This window comes from Gallinula chloropus (assembly GCF_964237585.1).
Source record: "Gallinula chloropus genome assembly, chromosome: 20".
NCBI classification, from domain to species: Eukaryota; Metazoa; Chordata; class Aves; order Gruiformes; family Rallidae; genus Gallinula; species Gallinula chloropus.
The window spans coordinates 5,106,763-5,121,327 of NC_140105.1; the positions used below are offsets into that span (position 1 = coordinate 5,106,763).

A 14,565-nucleotide genomic window follows, 5' to 3' on the forward strand; every position below is an offset into this window, starting at 1 on the left:
ATTTTATTCCCTGCTGTTCTCTAAAACCTCAGCTCTTCTTCCAAGGGCTTTTTCACAAAATGATCCTTTTTCCACAGGCATCTCTCATCTGTGCTGCAGTTTTTGTATGGTGCTCATTCCCTTCCCTCTGCCTTTATGCTCAGCCTTTAATTTTAACCCACAGTTTTATCTTTGGTTCTCAAGTCTACAGCTTCTGCTCTTTCAAAGATAGCACATTCTGTTATTTAATGCACAGATGCATGTCCAGATGCTGTTTATGATACCAGCTGACATCAGAAGGAAGCTACATACTACAAACTACTGACCTACACAAAGCACTTTAAAGCAAGGCCTCTCAATGGTGGGGTAAACAAGAAAAGGCAATTTGATCCATTTCCAGCTGTGTTCATGACCAGTGCAGGAGGTTTTGAGCTATGTTGGGATCTCTTAACCTCCATGAAGCTCAAGGATTCTTCCTGGTATTGTACTGTCAACAGCAAGTTGTTTTAGTCACATTCATTCATTCAGGTCTCCACAAGGTGCAGAGCCATGGGAAACAGATCAGCAAGCACCATGACAAGCAAAGGGTGTTACATGTGTGTTGTGTGAGGGTCTGCCCGTTCTTGCCCCGAGTTGTTGCTCTTGGTGCATGCTTTCTTTTCCTACTTAGGTTTTTCTTTGTGTTGCAGAGAGTAGGTGAGTAGTTTCTTAGCAGGAAAAGAGGAAGGAAGGAAAAATTGTGCCATTAGGACATTTTGTTCCTCTCTGTGATTTAAAATTGTTGTCTAGGAAACAAAATACCCTACAGAAGGATGAAGGATGTCTTGCCTCTTTCTCCCCCTGCATTCTACTGAAGTTAGATTAAATGCAGTGTCTGCTTCCCTTCAACTTTGGCTTTAAGAGCTTTGGGAGATTACATCCCGATGTGTAACTCAGAGCCAACACCGAGCTGATAACTAGACCCTGTGTTTGGTTTATTGCAAATATCAAGACCCTTAATCTCTGCACTTTTGGCTTTAAGCACTGAATATGGACTGTGCATATGTAGGCATCTGAATCTCGAGGAAGGAAAGGAAGTGATGAGCTTGTCCAGGGAGAGTAAATGAGTCCTGACACCTGTATGGGGTCTTCAAAGCTCCCTGATAGCTGAGGGCATGGAAGCTTTCCCAGTGCCTGGCTGTTCCATTCTGTACCAGCCAGCTGTAACCCTTGGTAAGCTAGTGATGTGGGTCTTGGTTGGCCCAGTTCTTTACCCTTTTCTATGTGGAATGAAAATAATTGGTCTAGTGATAGCTCTGCAGAACTAGGAAGCCCTAGACAGAATTAGGACAGCACTGAAGTAGGAGCTATATAAAAACCCACTTATAAAGGTGTTTCCCTCTAACAGGAAGGAGGAAGCACTCTGGTAAAAGATGAGAATGAGAGAGAAGGTTCATTCCTTCATCTCCAAAGGCCTTTTTATCCCATTAGCTGTTGTTCTACACAGCCCTTCCCTGCTAATCCTTTGACTTTTGTCTTCTCTGTGCCACTGCCCAGTTGTCAGTAAACAGGGAGCCCCTGGCACGGCGCATGGCTATGTAAATTTATGTCCATCTTTCTGTTTAGATTGTGTGGCTCAGGATGCTGAGAGGGGCTTTTGCTACTTTCTCTAGCAACAAGAGAAGAGGGAGGGAACACTTTGGACTGGACCTGTAATCGTCTCAACTTGTTTAACTAGCAAATACTTGTATTTGTAAATTGAGCTGAATCCAAAGCTATGGAGTCATCTGGAAGACTCGTCGAGATTTCTGTAAGGGAGTCAGTATTCCTGGGTTTCTCTGTGTCAGTCTAGTCTTCTTGCTTCCCTGCTCAGGTGTTCCTTCCCCTGAAGCATATTTTACAGCACTTTGTCCTTTCTCATTTGCCATCTGCTTTTCCACAGACCCCTGTCTGTCAGCATCCACCCTTACTCTGCATGCATATGCATCTCTACAGGCAGGGAACCCAGGGATTCTGGCTGCATCGGCTCCATCTGATGAATGGACCATTCTTACAGACATCTGGTGCTATCCTGGGCAAACTTTTTTCTCTCTGCCTTTTTCCCCCCCCCCCTCTCTTTCTATCCCTCATCCCCCACCCCCATCCACCGCCTCCTTGCTGGATATGCAGCGTGACTGGAAACAGGCTGAATTAATCAGCAGACTGGTGCTTCACTCTGCTGCTTCTGTCTCATTCTCTGCAGCGCTGGGCTCTGCACAGTCTTGCTCGCTCTCCCTCTTTGCTCGCTCATTTTCGGAGGGCAGCAGCAGTGCAAGTTCCTGGGGAAGTGGCACAGGAATTTAGCCCAGATGCTCTTCAAGCAGGCTGATCTCTGGATCCCCCACCAAGGGAAATACCGCAAAGTAAGTTTCTTTCCCTTAACATTTAAATTCAAAATGGCTTTCCCTCTCTCCCTCCCCAACCTGCATCCTGCCTGATGTGATAGTGCATGAAGAGCTTTGAGGTTTTGGGGAAAGAGGTTGTGACAGGATGTGAAACGGTGAATGATGATTTTTTAGCTAGAGAGTGGCTTGGTGTTGGAGGTGATGGGGAAAGAAGCTCTGTTTTAAACTGCAGATTTAACCCTAGAGCCAACAGGAGGGGCCAAACATGTTTTTAGCTGCTGACTCCTGCTTTGCTGCCCCTCTGCCACATGACTTAAATTTGTGTGTTTCTTCTGTGGGCTTTGATCTGTAGCTGATGAACCTCCTAATCCCTTCGAAATGTCTCACACTGCGTCTGCTAGGCTGTATCATAATTCTAGTCCCTAAAGTCTTCAGGTAAAGAAGTGGGGATGGGAAGGAAACAAACGGGGGGAATGAAAGATGTGCTGAAGTTCTGTGGATTTCTGAGCATTGCTGGCCTCTGGGAGGGGATTAGCATCCTCTGGACTAAGCTCTGCATTGGCATAAAGCAGTATGCTCTGTGGCGAAGCCAGGATAAATACGGACCCATCACTGCTCTCTGAACTTGGAAGAGTACTGTAACACTATAAATTACTGTAATTAAAGCTTGATAATTGCATAGTACAGGTAAGCTTCAAAGCACTGCATAAACACTGCCTCACCCTGCCAGCAGCCTGGTGGGGCAGGTAACTACGGTTGGGGATTTGCTACTGCAAACAGGACCGAAGAGACAGACTGGGGAATGTACAATTCAAAACTGGGCTGTTACCTGGGGAGCAGTCACCTCTTTATCTGCCATTGAGCTGCTGCTAGCTGAGGGAGAAGCAAAGCACTGTGCTTTGCATTACCTGAGTGGAAGGGTTGATTGTGCCTGTTGGCATCTTACTCTGTGCTTTATGGAGGGCATAAAATGTGAATGCTATAGTCTGGATTACAATGGGCTCTGTTCACACCAACATGCAGCAGTGATTCAGATGGCTGATTAGTATTGCTTTGGCCAGGTCTCTGAGAGATCTGTGCTCCTGCAGCGGTGTCTCTTTGCAGTGCAAGTCTGCAGGCCCTGTTAGCAATGAGCTATGAGGAGCCTCAAATCCAGGTCTGCACTGGAGCCCCCGCAGGCACCCAGTTACAGAACTGTGGGGGCTCTTTAGTCCAGGAGCAGGGAGGGGTCTGGGCTGCCTTTCATACTGTTGCTGCAGATGGAGGAAGGAGACAGTTGTTGCCTATTGCTCTGTCCATTAATCTGGGCACTGCTGTGCTGAAGACTTTGCTTGTTTCATTTGATTTGAGACCACCAGCAGCTAAGCTGTGGCTGCCAAGCTCATGCCAGGTGGCATTTAAACCAAGTTTAATAGCTGTGTTCATTGTGCCTTCTGGCACCCTTCCTGGCATGTCTAGTTTTAAAGGCAGTGGCCCCTAAAGAGCCATGATCTGCTTAATGGAGCTGCCTGAATCATGCAGGTGTCAAGATGTATTTCTTTTTTCTGTGTTTTCTAGTAGTGTTCAGGTGGGTTGGTGAATATCACTATGCCTACAGTTGGTAGGAAGTTAGTAGTCCCCCACAGAGATAAGAAACCAAGGTAAAGAGGAGCATCTAATTTTCATACTGCTAGACAAAACTCAGTGGCAGAAGGCAGAACAGAATCCATCTGCCTTGACAGCCCAGAGTCTTAATCAAAAGGTCATCCTGGGGAGTAGGAATGTGCCAGGGTGGAGGCTTCATGTCTCCTGGATCACTAGACAAGCACTCTTGCTACGAGTCAGGGATCAGATGGGATTTGAAAAGTAACTAGGTGAGCACTGAGACAAAAGGCGTAACTGGGATCAAAGATGTAGGTAGTAAAGGGAAACTTTTGCCCTAGGTGGCCTGTACATTGTCTTTGGTGGCTACCTCTCTCATTCTGTAGCGTGGATATGCCAGTTCAGGCAGTCTGAGCATTAACTCAGCAGCCACAGCTGGACAGCGCTGTAGCATACTGATGTATAATTTGCTTTGGAACAAGAGTAAATCCCTCTCCAGCTCTACCCTGCTGTAAGAAATGTTGCCCCAAAAAATTGCATGCTGTCATGGGAATGATGTTTCCCATCCTCTCTGATGAGACCCAAAAATCTCCACTATGGGTCATGTTGTGCCTTATCCTAAGCAAGAATCTGCCTTACAGAACTAAATGCAAATATATTCAGTGGAGTTACTCCTTCTCATGTGTTTTTGAAACTGTGAATAATGCTTACATTTCAGGAGGTGTAATCCCTGAAGTAGATTAATGGTGTGCAAAATGTCATTGTTAAATTAAAAACTGCCTTCTTGTTTCTGCAAAGGAATGCAAAATAGCTCTCAGAAAAAGGAAGAACATTCTGCACCCTGTTTCCCACCTCCAACTGTTTAAATCTGAAAAGCAATTGAGCAGAAGTGTTAAAAAAGGGCCCCAGTGTGTGTGGCCTGGGAAGAGGGAAACAATCTGACAGCTGCCTCGTAGGGGTGGAACTGCAGCCTATGGAAACTGAAGCTTCTAGCAAATCTTCTGTTTTCTATTCCCATATTTGTTTAAACAATCTTTGCAGAGGCAGCCACACTGAAGTGTACAGCAGCCTTGGCGAGAAACCCCGATTCTGCAACACTGAATCAACAGAGGATGGAAGGATGATTCAACTCACTTTGCTCTGTTGAATCAACTTAGGTGCCTCCAGAAGCAGTTGGAAGGGTGAATTCTCTAAAGCAAAGGATGAATTTGTGCTCCAGTATTATTAGAAGAAATGTATGGCACATGTGATACACCACCATGTATTATATCAACACATTGGTACCACAAATAAATATGCTACTGTAGATGTGTAATGGCAATGTGAAAACATTTAATTATACTAATATTTTGTGTCTGTTTCTTACATGTATACATTCTGACCTCTGCTTGTTTGTTCCTTTTGAAGGAAGGAACAAAACCTCTGTCTTTCACTGTCTGAGCCTGTGAGAGTAGCTGATAAACTTTTAAGATACTCTTGTATGGTTCTGTGTTTAAAAGGACAGGATGGGAATTTTAAGAGGATAGATCAGGAACCAGTGGTGATTTTGTAGGAGGATGAAGGTAGGCTGTGGGAAGCAGACATGAGTAGGTAGTGATGCTCAGGAACAGCTTCACACTGTGGGAGGAAAAATGAGAAGAAAACCATTCTTTTCCTACCTATCAGTCTGAAAATGCTCCTACAGCCCATGAGGATGGAAACCTTTTTGTTGTGAACCAGGCAAGTCTACAAGCTCCTGGATTTGCCATCTAAGTCCCCCTGTCAAACCATGGATGGCCAACTGTGAGGAGAAGGGAAAGAAAAGTCTCCTTATTTTGTGGCTCCCCATCTCCACACTCTGAGCTGCTTCTTGAACAGCCAAACCAGCTCCTAAACCTGGGCATTTGTGAGACCTAGTTTGAGTTCCCTTTCCCTGACATTTGCAGGCAAGCTAAGTAGTAATTTAACATTTAGGATATTTACTGAAAGTGGAGAAAAGAGGAACCTATTCACTCATCTTTTCATCTTCCCATCCAGTCCACACCTCAGCACACTCATTCCCTCTAGAAAATGGAATCACGTGTACAAATCTCCTGTCCTGTGTGCTTTTCCCCTGCCAGCCACCCTGCAGATTGCAGCTGAGAGAGGCACATTAGGTCTGCAAGGCAGAAGGTTGCAATCATCCCCTGTTTACCTGGCTCCAGTCATGCCTCTTGGACTAAAGCAGTGATAGCCAGGGCCGGGGTCAGCTCCAGGGGAGCCCTAAGTGCTGTAAGAGGTTCCTGTTCTCTCCATCCTCTTGGGGCAAAGGAGGAAACTACTGCTCATTTTATCCTCAGGACTTCTTTTCCCTTTAGGCATGGGCAAAAGGAAAGTATAGCCTTTTTAAATGCCTCCTGGTACCCGTCAGGGGTTTGCTTTCACCCTAACCTGGAATTTACTGTCTGTTTTTTCCTCTTTTTTTTCTTCTTTGTTTGTTTGTTCTTCAGAGGAAGCCCTAAGCTAAAGCACTGGGTGAGAAACTGTCTTGCCGGTTTTGTTTTGACCTTAAAATACTCTTTGAATGCTTCTCTCCAAAACAAAGATGTGAATGTTGAGGGGTTTATTAATGAACTGCCACCTCCGGTGAATGGCTTCTTCACCCTGGGGTGCTCACCTCCTGTTTTGTGGCAGGAAGAGCACTTGCAGCTGATGAAAGGCTGGAAAGATCCCTCTGGGACAGTTTTAGAGTTGCCTAGGTTTGCTGTAGAGAAAGGTTTACTTCAGGGCATTTGAAAAATGTCTCATTAGCAGTAGATGACTTAGCAGGGCCGCTCTTTTTTCAAAACCCTACAGCTGCCCCTTGCCAGGAGCTCAGGGTGGCTCTTCTTGCCTGTCCCTTTCATTCCCTGCTTCCAAGCACTTTCCCTTGATGCTTACTGGCACTGGGTTATTGGAGTCACCGCAGGCAGCCTCTTACTCAGTTAAGACAGTGTTTATTTGCCAGGCTGCCTCTCTCTGCTTTGCAGAATACTCCATGCTTGAAGAGTCAGGATGGGTGTTCAGCAATCCCTGCCCTTCCTGCTGTTCTTCCTCTGCAGCCCTGCAGCATTCTGCACTTGGTCTTTCTCACCTGCTACAGCCACCTTCCTTTGTGGCTGTCCTTACCTTCATGGGTATCACAGCAAACAGTAACTCCTGTGTAAGGACTGGAACAAGTGTATGGGTATTTGAGGAACATTTTTGATTAACTCTGGATTTTCTGCCTTTTCCTGCTGGCTTCCTGCTGCCATGTGGCAGTTTCTCTTCCCAGGCAGTGTGTGACTGCACTAGATCTTGCTATTAAGTGCAGCTTTCCTCTCATTTCTTCTGTAACTCTTGCTGTATCCGTTGGAACCAGCCCAGTGGTGGCTAACCAGACTCTGCTTTTCAGTTAGAGTCTCTCTTATTGCTGTCCCTTATCTGTCTGCTTGCCCTTTGTTGGAGTGGATGAGTGTTTCTGTGGGTGCTTTTCTAAGCCCTGAATCTAGCAGTGAGGAGAGGGAAGCCTTGCTGTCACTCACTCCGTGCTGCTCACAGGCCCTCCTGTTTGCAGCACTCCTGTGGTGCAGCAGCATGTCTGCTGCCAGCTACACTGCCTGCCATCTTCTCCTCTGGGAGTCTTTGAGAGACTCCTATGTTTAGTGCTGTGCTGATGTTACCTGGGCTGCTTCCAAGAACAACACAGAACTGCTTCCTCTATTCCTAAAGCTGACACAGAGAATGAAAACTACAGCAGGAGTATTTTTAGTTCTGTAAAACTGCAGCTACAGCAGCATTGCTACACTCTGCCTGGCCAGAGTTTGCAGTTTCAGATTGGCCCTGATAGGTGGGGAGTGCATGTGTGTGGTAGATGGTAGTTTAAAGAGTGTTTGCCTGCTCCTCTTTGACACTTAGGTTACAGCTGTGGATCAGGCCATCAGCACAAATGGGCCTGAAGTCTGCAATTCGTTTCCTGTAAGTGTTCAGCACAAAAGCACTCAGTTAAGGAACAGGAAGAAAAGTGCAGATCACAGCTGAGCTGCACTTGCAGAGCTGGGTGCAAGCATGCAGCTCCTGAAGAGCAGAGCTGCTGCAGTTTGAGACCACAGAGGACTGAGCAGGGTTGGGAAGAGCTTGTGACTGCCATGGCAGGAAGAGCTGCAGCTCCTGCCTGAGCTGTGTTTGCTGGGCTGTGAGACACTGGTGAGGACTGGAGGGTGAAGCTTCCTGCCTGCTTTATGTCCAGTAGTTCTGTGCTCTGTAAACACTGTGTTACACCTGAGCATTTCTAACATGCAGGACATCCCATGTGCTGCACACCCTTTGGGGTGTTTGTACTGAAACATGAAATGCACATGTGAACTGTTCCCAACCAGCTCTCTGGTACCTGCTGTAGCCCTCTCATGGACACCTGCCTGCTTTGCCTTGTCAGTGAGGTGGTATCCACAGTACCTCTCAGCAGTCTCTGTGATTTGAAAGGAAGGTAAGTGCTTGTGTTCTTGCCTCAGAAACACAAGCAGTTACTCCATTTCCTCATTATCAGCATCTATCAAGCAGGCTCTTGGGTTGGGTCCTTTCGGGCTGCTGCCTCTTTGCTGAAGAGGGACCAGTGCTCTGGACTCTGTGTGTTCCCATAGCCCCATATGTTCACACAATTCAGCACTTAAGTTTCCAGTGCTTGCTTTTGTAAAAGGAGGAGTTGATGCTGGAGTTGTGTCTCTGCCTAAACTGGTGCATTGCCTGGCACTTAAATCTGGGGGTTTCTGTGTCAAAGGAGCCACACAGGCAGGATTCATAAACAAAAATTTGTGAGGAGCAGGTATTAGATAGTATTAGAATTACAGATATGCTACTACTTAGTGGTTATTACTGTTAGAACAATCCATCCTGCATAATGAAAATGTTACCATAACTACGTTCTGTTGTCTCTACAAGCTGATACCAGTTCAGCCTGTGCAACAGCCTGAGCTGAGCAACCTCCCTTTGCATTGTCCCCAGCCTCTGCTGATTAGAATCTTGTTTCAAAGAAATGACTTGGTATTGTGCTTTGATAAAGTATTTATCCAGCACAGTCAGGACTGGTTTGTTTACCTGATATTATCTAGGTGCTCTAATTGCAGCCAGCAGTCTGAAGTTCACAGGAGGGAAGAAGGTTTCAGGAAAATGGAGAGTGAGCCTGGTGGTGATGAGTGCAGGGCCCTCACAGTAGGGTGCTCAGTCAACCACCAGGAAAAAGCCTCAAAAGAAAATAGGAAAACACTAAACTGTTTTTCTGTCACCTCAGGATGAGATGACCTCAAGTTTGGGCCTTACCACAAAGAAAGCCCTCACGATCCTGAGAGACCAGTTGTCAGCACTGCTGGATGGGCATCAGAAGGAACAGAAAAAAGTGACTTCATGGAAGGTGAGGCACCAGACAGCACGAGGTTGGGTACTCTAAGTCTCCCTTTCTAAAGGTAATGCTGAAGATAAAACAGAAGTTGGCTGCATTCCTTCCCAGACTGCTGCTGCAGAGTGTCCTGGTGTAGAACTGCCAAAGTCCTTGGGCCCAAAGCAAGAACAACCTAAGGGTACGTTTCTCTCCACACTTCTCTCCTGGATGCTGGAGCTCTACAGGAGCTTAGTGTCACCTTTGAAGGATCTAAGGGCTTGAAGAGCCACTGATGACAGTGTGTCTGGGGACTCCATGTCAGGTGGAGCTGTGAAGCTCAATAGTCTCCCCATGTCCACCATGTTTGTCTGGCATGTGCATTGAATACAAAGTGCTAGTGCTAATCCCAGTACTTAAAAGTGTTCCCTGCTTGGTTAGTGACAATGGGGCAGCCTGGCACAGGAGCCTTTTCATTCTTTCAGGCTAGAGTGAAGCAGAGAGTGTTTGTTCACCGGCCTTGCCAGCTGAGCAGCCATTAGTGCTGGAGCATTCACATATCTGATCTGGGATGCTCTATATCATTTTCAGGGGTTTTACAAAGTTATGTTCATCCTGGAGTGGCAACTGCTGCCTTCAGCCTTTCTCACTCTGCTTTTTCAAATGTCTGCCTCTGTATTTCATGAATGCTGACAGCCTGCTGCTCTCCTTTTATAGGAGGTGTGGAGGAGCAGTTTTCTGTACCATGGTAACCGTTGCTCCTGTTTTCACTGGCCTGGTGCATCTCTGATGCTTCTGGCAGTGCTGTTGCTGCTGTGCTGCTATGGGAGCCAGCCACAGGGGAGGTAAGCAAAACATCCTATGCTGCTTAACTGAAGCAAGATGGTAGTTTTATATCATCTCGACACTGCGTGTAGCCAACATAACGGTGCTGTCCCTCATTCTGTCTGGACATCTAGACATCAGCATACTTGTACTGGTAATTCTGTCCCTATCAGCCCCTTCTGCAAAACTTCAGCTAACTTAATTCTACTTCTGATAGACCTGTAGAGTGTCCTATGGAGAAACTTGAGATGTCTTTCCTACAGTACTTTTAGATCTTGAAAAATCCTAAGGCACTGTCATAGTTAGGAAGCATTTTGAGACTGGAGAATTTGTGGCTCATAGGAGAAGTTACTGTGCTGTCACATATGACATAGCATGCCTTGACCATATTTGTGAGGGTATTTCTAAATTAAGATGAGTCCTTTCAGATTTGTCTGGTGGCATTATTTTAAAGAAACAGTGTGATCATAGCTCCCCTGTTTTTCTTTTTTAGCCATAAGTCTGTGGGATGTCTGAATACACAACCGAGCAGGGGTGCGTTTATCTCTGTGGGTGGCTGGCAGTATATTTACTCCTTTACTCAAACCTCATTTGCTTTCTGCTTTCTTCTGTTCTGCTGCACAAAGCCAAGGTGCAGAGATAGTTAATGCACTGGCACTCTTCCTCCTGCTCCTCTTGGATCTCTTCATGATCGGCCGCCAGGACAGGCTCAAGTGCAGAGAGGTGGAGAGACGACTTCAGACAATCATCGATAAGATAAATGGTGAGGTCTCATTCATCTGTCTCTCCTTGGCATTTGTGTTACCCTCCCATTGGATTTCTCCCCAAACCTGATCACATCTGTTACTAATTGGGCTTGCTAGCCTTCCCTTCTGCTACCCAGAAGCAGGCTGTGGGAATTGTGGCCTACTCAGGCCTGTCCTGTCGAGTAGTTATTTGGAGCAGCCACGTGGCCCTGTGCTTCCATGTGTTATCAGGTGGGCGTCTGTTGTGTCTGCGCTTTGGAGTAATTCGAACCCTCAGAATCTTACAAAAATATCTGCCTTGCAGCAGATGATGAGGGAAGAATACGTGGGGTTGTACCACAACAGAGAACAGAAGGAAAGAAATCGCTGTGTGTGAGCATCGTATCAGTGTGGGCTTTTGAACCCAAGGAGGCAGTTCATTTCAGTGCAGCAGTTTTAAGGACAGCCTTTAGCTTTTCCATTGTACAACTGTGTATTTAAAGTTATAGAATGACTATGTTTAGTTGTTAATATTGGGTGGAGAGAGAGGAGAGAAGCCATCAAGGAGAAAGAGACAATAAAAGATCATGGGAATGGACTGAGCTTAGCACTACAGCCATTACAGGATCTAAATCGATGTGTGGTTGGTCCCTCCAGAATTGTTATCATCTAATTCTTTCACACTTTGTGCTTTCAGATACACTTGCCAAAGAGGTGAAATGGCCAGACTCCATGTACCCTGACCTTCACATGCCTTATGCCCCATCCTGGTCCCTTCACTGGGCTTACAGGGATGGGCATCTTGTCAACCTGCCCGTCAGCCTGTTAGTAGAAGGAGATGTCATTGCTTTGAGGCCAGGCCAGGAGTCATTTGCTTCTCTGAGAGGGATCAAGGTAACCTGCTTGTCTTATTTCCCTGGCCTGTAATAATACATTTCCCAGGATTTCCTTGCTAATACTCTAATTCCCAGTGTACAGATTACTGGAGTGTTTGATTTTTCTGACCTTGAAAATGGTTTGGAATTGCAGTTCAGTAAAGGACAGTGCTGTGTTAGGCAGACTGCATCTTCTCTATTAGCTCCCAAAACCAATGGACAAGAGACATTGATGTGATACCAGAGCACCATATTTTCACCTCTTCAGGTCACTGGGGAAATGTAATGTGCTGCTGAATATAAGTGGAGTGAATCTAGCCAGTAGAATGATGATGACACACAAACCCCTTACGCTATCTTGGGTTTTATGTGGAGAAATAAACTTTGTCTGCTTTGACCTTCTCCTTACTACTGATTTATTATAAAAGAAGATAATATGAAATACCTGGCATAGAAATAAGTTAACAAATCAATTACAAGATCTATGGAAAGATTTTGCTCCTTGAAGAGAATTGGGAAAGGTTTAAAGCTTGAAATTTACCTTGGTTGGGTTTTATCCTAACTTTTACTCCAAATGCCCCTTCTCATGAAACAAAAGGTGCTCAAATACAAACATTTCATTTCCCTTCAAGCTAGAAGCAATTCTCTAAGCTAATGAATTCTTGAGCGCTGAGAGAGGCAACTGTGACAAACCCAAATTGTGTCACTTGCTGTGGGAAGGATCCTGCTGGACTAAACCTCTCGCCCCTCGCAGCGGGGTTCCACCGAGACCCCGACTGTGCAGCCTTTGGGCTCTCTGACTTTTCTTCTTAGGATGATGAGCACATAGTACTGGAGCCAGGAGATCTGTTTCCACCTTTCTCACCTCCGCCCTCTCCAAGGGGAGAAGTGAAGAAGGGACCTCAGAACCCTCAGCTGTATCGTCTCTTCCGCGTCTTGAAGACCCCAATAATTGATAATGTCAGGTGGGTTAAAAACTGCCCAGTGCCTGCACAGCTTATCTATGTCCTTGGTGCTACCTTGTGTTGGCAAAGAATGAGACTTACCAGTCCAGGACAGGAATTTTCAAATGCTGTCCTGTGTTTTCTTTATTACCTGGGAATGCTCTAAGTCTCTTACTACCTGTCTTCAATTGTCCTCCTTAACTGGAAGTTTAATGTATAAAACTTAACTGGTAGGCTAATACATAAAACCACATATCTGCTAAGTGTTACTGTTCAGCTCATTACTTCCCAGCTAAACCTGAAGGGTGCAGGGACATCACAGTTTTCATGCATTTGATGTAACCATGATGATTACAGTATCACTGAGTATCTCCTGTGGTCAGCTGGAGGTAAAGATGTATAAATGTCCTGTTGGAGTTTCAGTACACATCAGGGTGATGGAACCTTTCTGTTAGGTGGGTGAGGAGACCTGGGGAGTTTGCTCAACAGCACCACAAATTTACCATGGCAAATGGAACTGTTATTGTAGAACTTGGCTTCTCTTTCAAAGGTCAGCCCTCATAGCACAGGGTGAACGCTGTTCTAATCCTGTCTCCTAGAAGGTTTCTATCTGAAGAAATTGCAGGGTTAGGGTTTGGTTGCTGAACTCTCAAGCTGTTTTCCATTTTTTTAGGTGGTGTCTGGAAATGGCTTTGTCACGTCCTGTGACAGCCCTGGATAATGAGAGATTCACTGTACAGTCAGTGATGCTGAAATACGCTGTTCCTATTGTACTGGTAGGTCTCATTTCAAGCTTTTGTTGTCGAATATAGTCATGTTTTGTCAATAAAAGTGAAGAATTTGCAGCCATCAACAGGAAATTGTGGCCAGGCCCTAACTCATGCAGCTGACTCTATGGGTAGTTCAGAGAAGCAAAGATGCTGAGCCATCTAGCAGTGAGACTGGAGGGAGGAACTGCAGCAGCATTCTTCCAGACTTTCCCAGGGCTGAGAGTGTTACAAAGCATTGAAAACTCCTTCCCTACAAGTACTAGTAGTTAGCTGACAGTGGCATCTCTTGTCTGAATTGCAGGCTGGCTTCCTGATCACCAATGCCGTACGCTTCATTTTCAAAGCACCTGGAATTGCTTCTTGGCAGTACACTCTTCTTCAGCTACAGGTAAAGGAGAGCTCTTGGCTCCACTCCACCTCCATCCCAGAGCAGTACTGGGAGTGATGCCCTTGCTCCACTACTTGCTTCATCCTGTGATGCCTGTGTGCTGGACCCTGGAACTCTCAGTGGAGCAGAACAACAGCTCTACCCTGGCCAGTCCTCCTAGACTGCCCTTTACAATGTTAGCTCTCTCTGATATGCCATGTATGTGTGTATATATACACATCTCTGTGTGTGTGTATATATATATGGTATCATTTGCCTTTAAACTCGTAAGGGTTTATGCCAAATTCAGCAGGAAAAATAACTGCAAGTTAGTGTGATTTAGTCATGGCCTCCTTCATTATAAACCCCTAAGGGCATGTGTGTCTCCTTCCTGTCTTCAGTCTGTCTTGCACTGCTACCAGTGCAACCAGTCTCCTTCCTTCCTGCCATTGCCTTTTACCCATCCTCTCACTGCAGTGGAAAAGATGTCATGTGAGAGGTCTGACTTCTTGCTGTTTCTGTGCTTGCTGGTGATTACAATGTTCTTTTCAGGTGAATGGTGTCCTACCCATCCTTCCATTGCTCTTTCCTGTCTTGTGGATTCTTGCTACAGCCTTTGGAGAAGCCAGAGTCTTGGCCCAGATGAGCAAGGCCTCATCCACTTCACTGGTAGGTATCTCTCCACATCAAACCATTGCAGAGAAAAGGGCAGGAGGACTCTCTGAAGTGAGCTCACTAAATTCAGCAGATGTAATTGTAAAACCATGTTGGATCTTCGGTTGTTTCAGC

The 14,565-nt window shown here is 45.8% G+C and overlaps 1 protein-coding gene across 1 annotated transcript in view; it reads left to right on the top strand.

The window, feature by feature from the left end:
- Positions 1–2,306: 2,306 nt before the first annotated feature.
- Positions 2,307–14,565, top strand: part of TMEM94 (transmembrane protein 94) — a gene marked incomplete at both ends in the record, with an annotated part of 35,801 nt that continues 23,542 nt past the window's right edge. The window contains 9 exons of the mRNA XM_084273623.1: positions 2,307–2,360; positions 9,187–9,306; positions 9,988–10,115; positions 10,722–10,858; positions 11,518–11,714; positions 12,509–12,660; positions 13,313–13,415; positions 13,711–13,797; positions 14,329–14,445. Coding sequence (XP_084129749.1) covers positions 2,307–2,360; positions 9,187–9,306; positions 9,988–10,115; positions 10,722–10,858; positions 11,518–11,714; positions 12,509–12,660; positions 13,313–13,415; positions 13,711–13,797; positions 14,329–14,445 — 1,095 coding nt within the window. The remainder of the gene's footprint in view (positions 2,361–9,186; positions 9,307–9,987; positions 10,116–10,721; positions 10,859–11,517; positions 11,715–12,508; positions 12,661–13,312; positions 13,416–13,710; positions 13,798–14,328; positions 14,446–14,565) is intronic.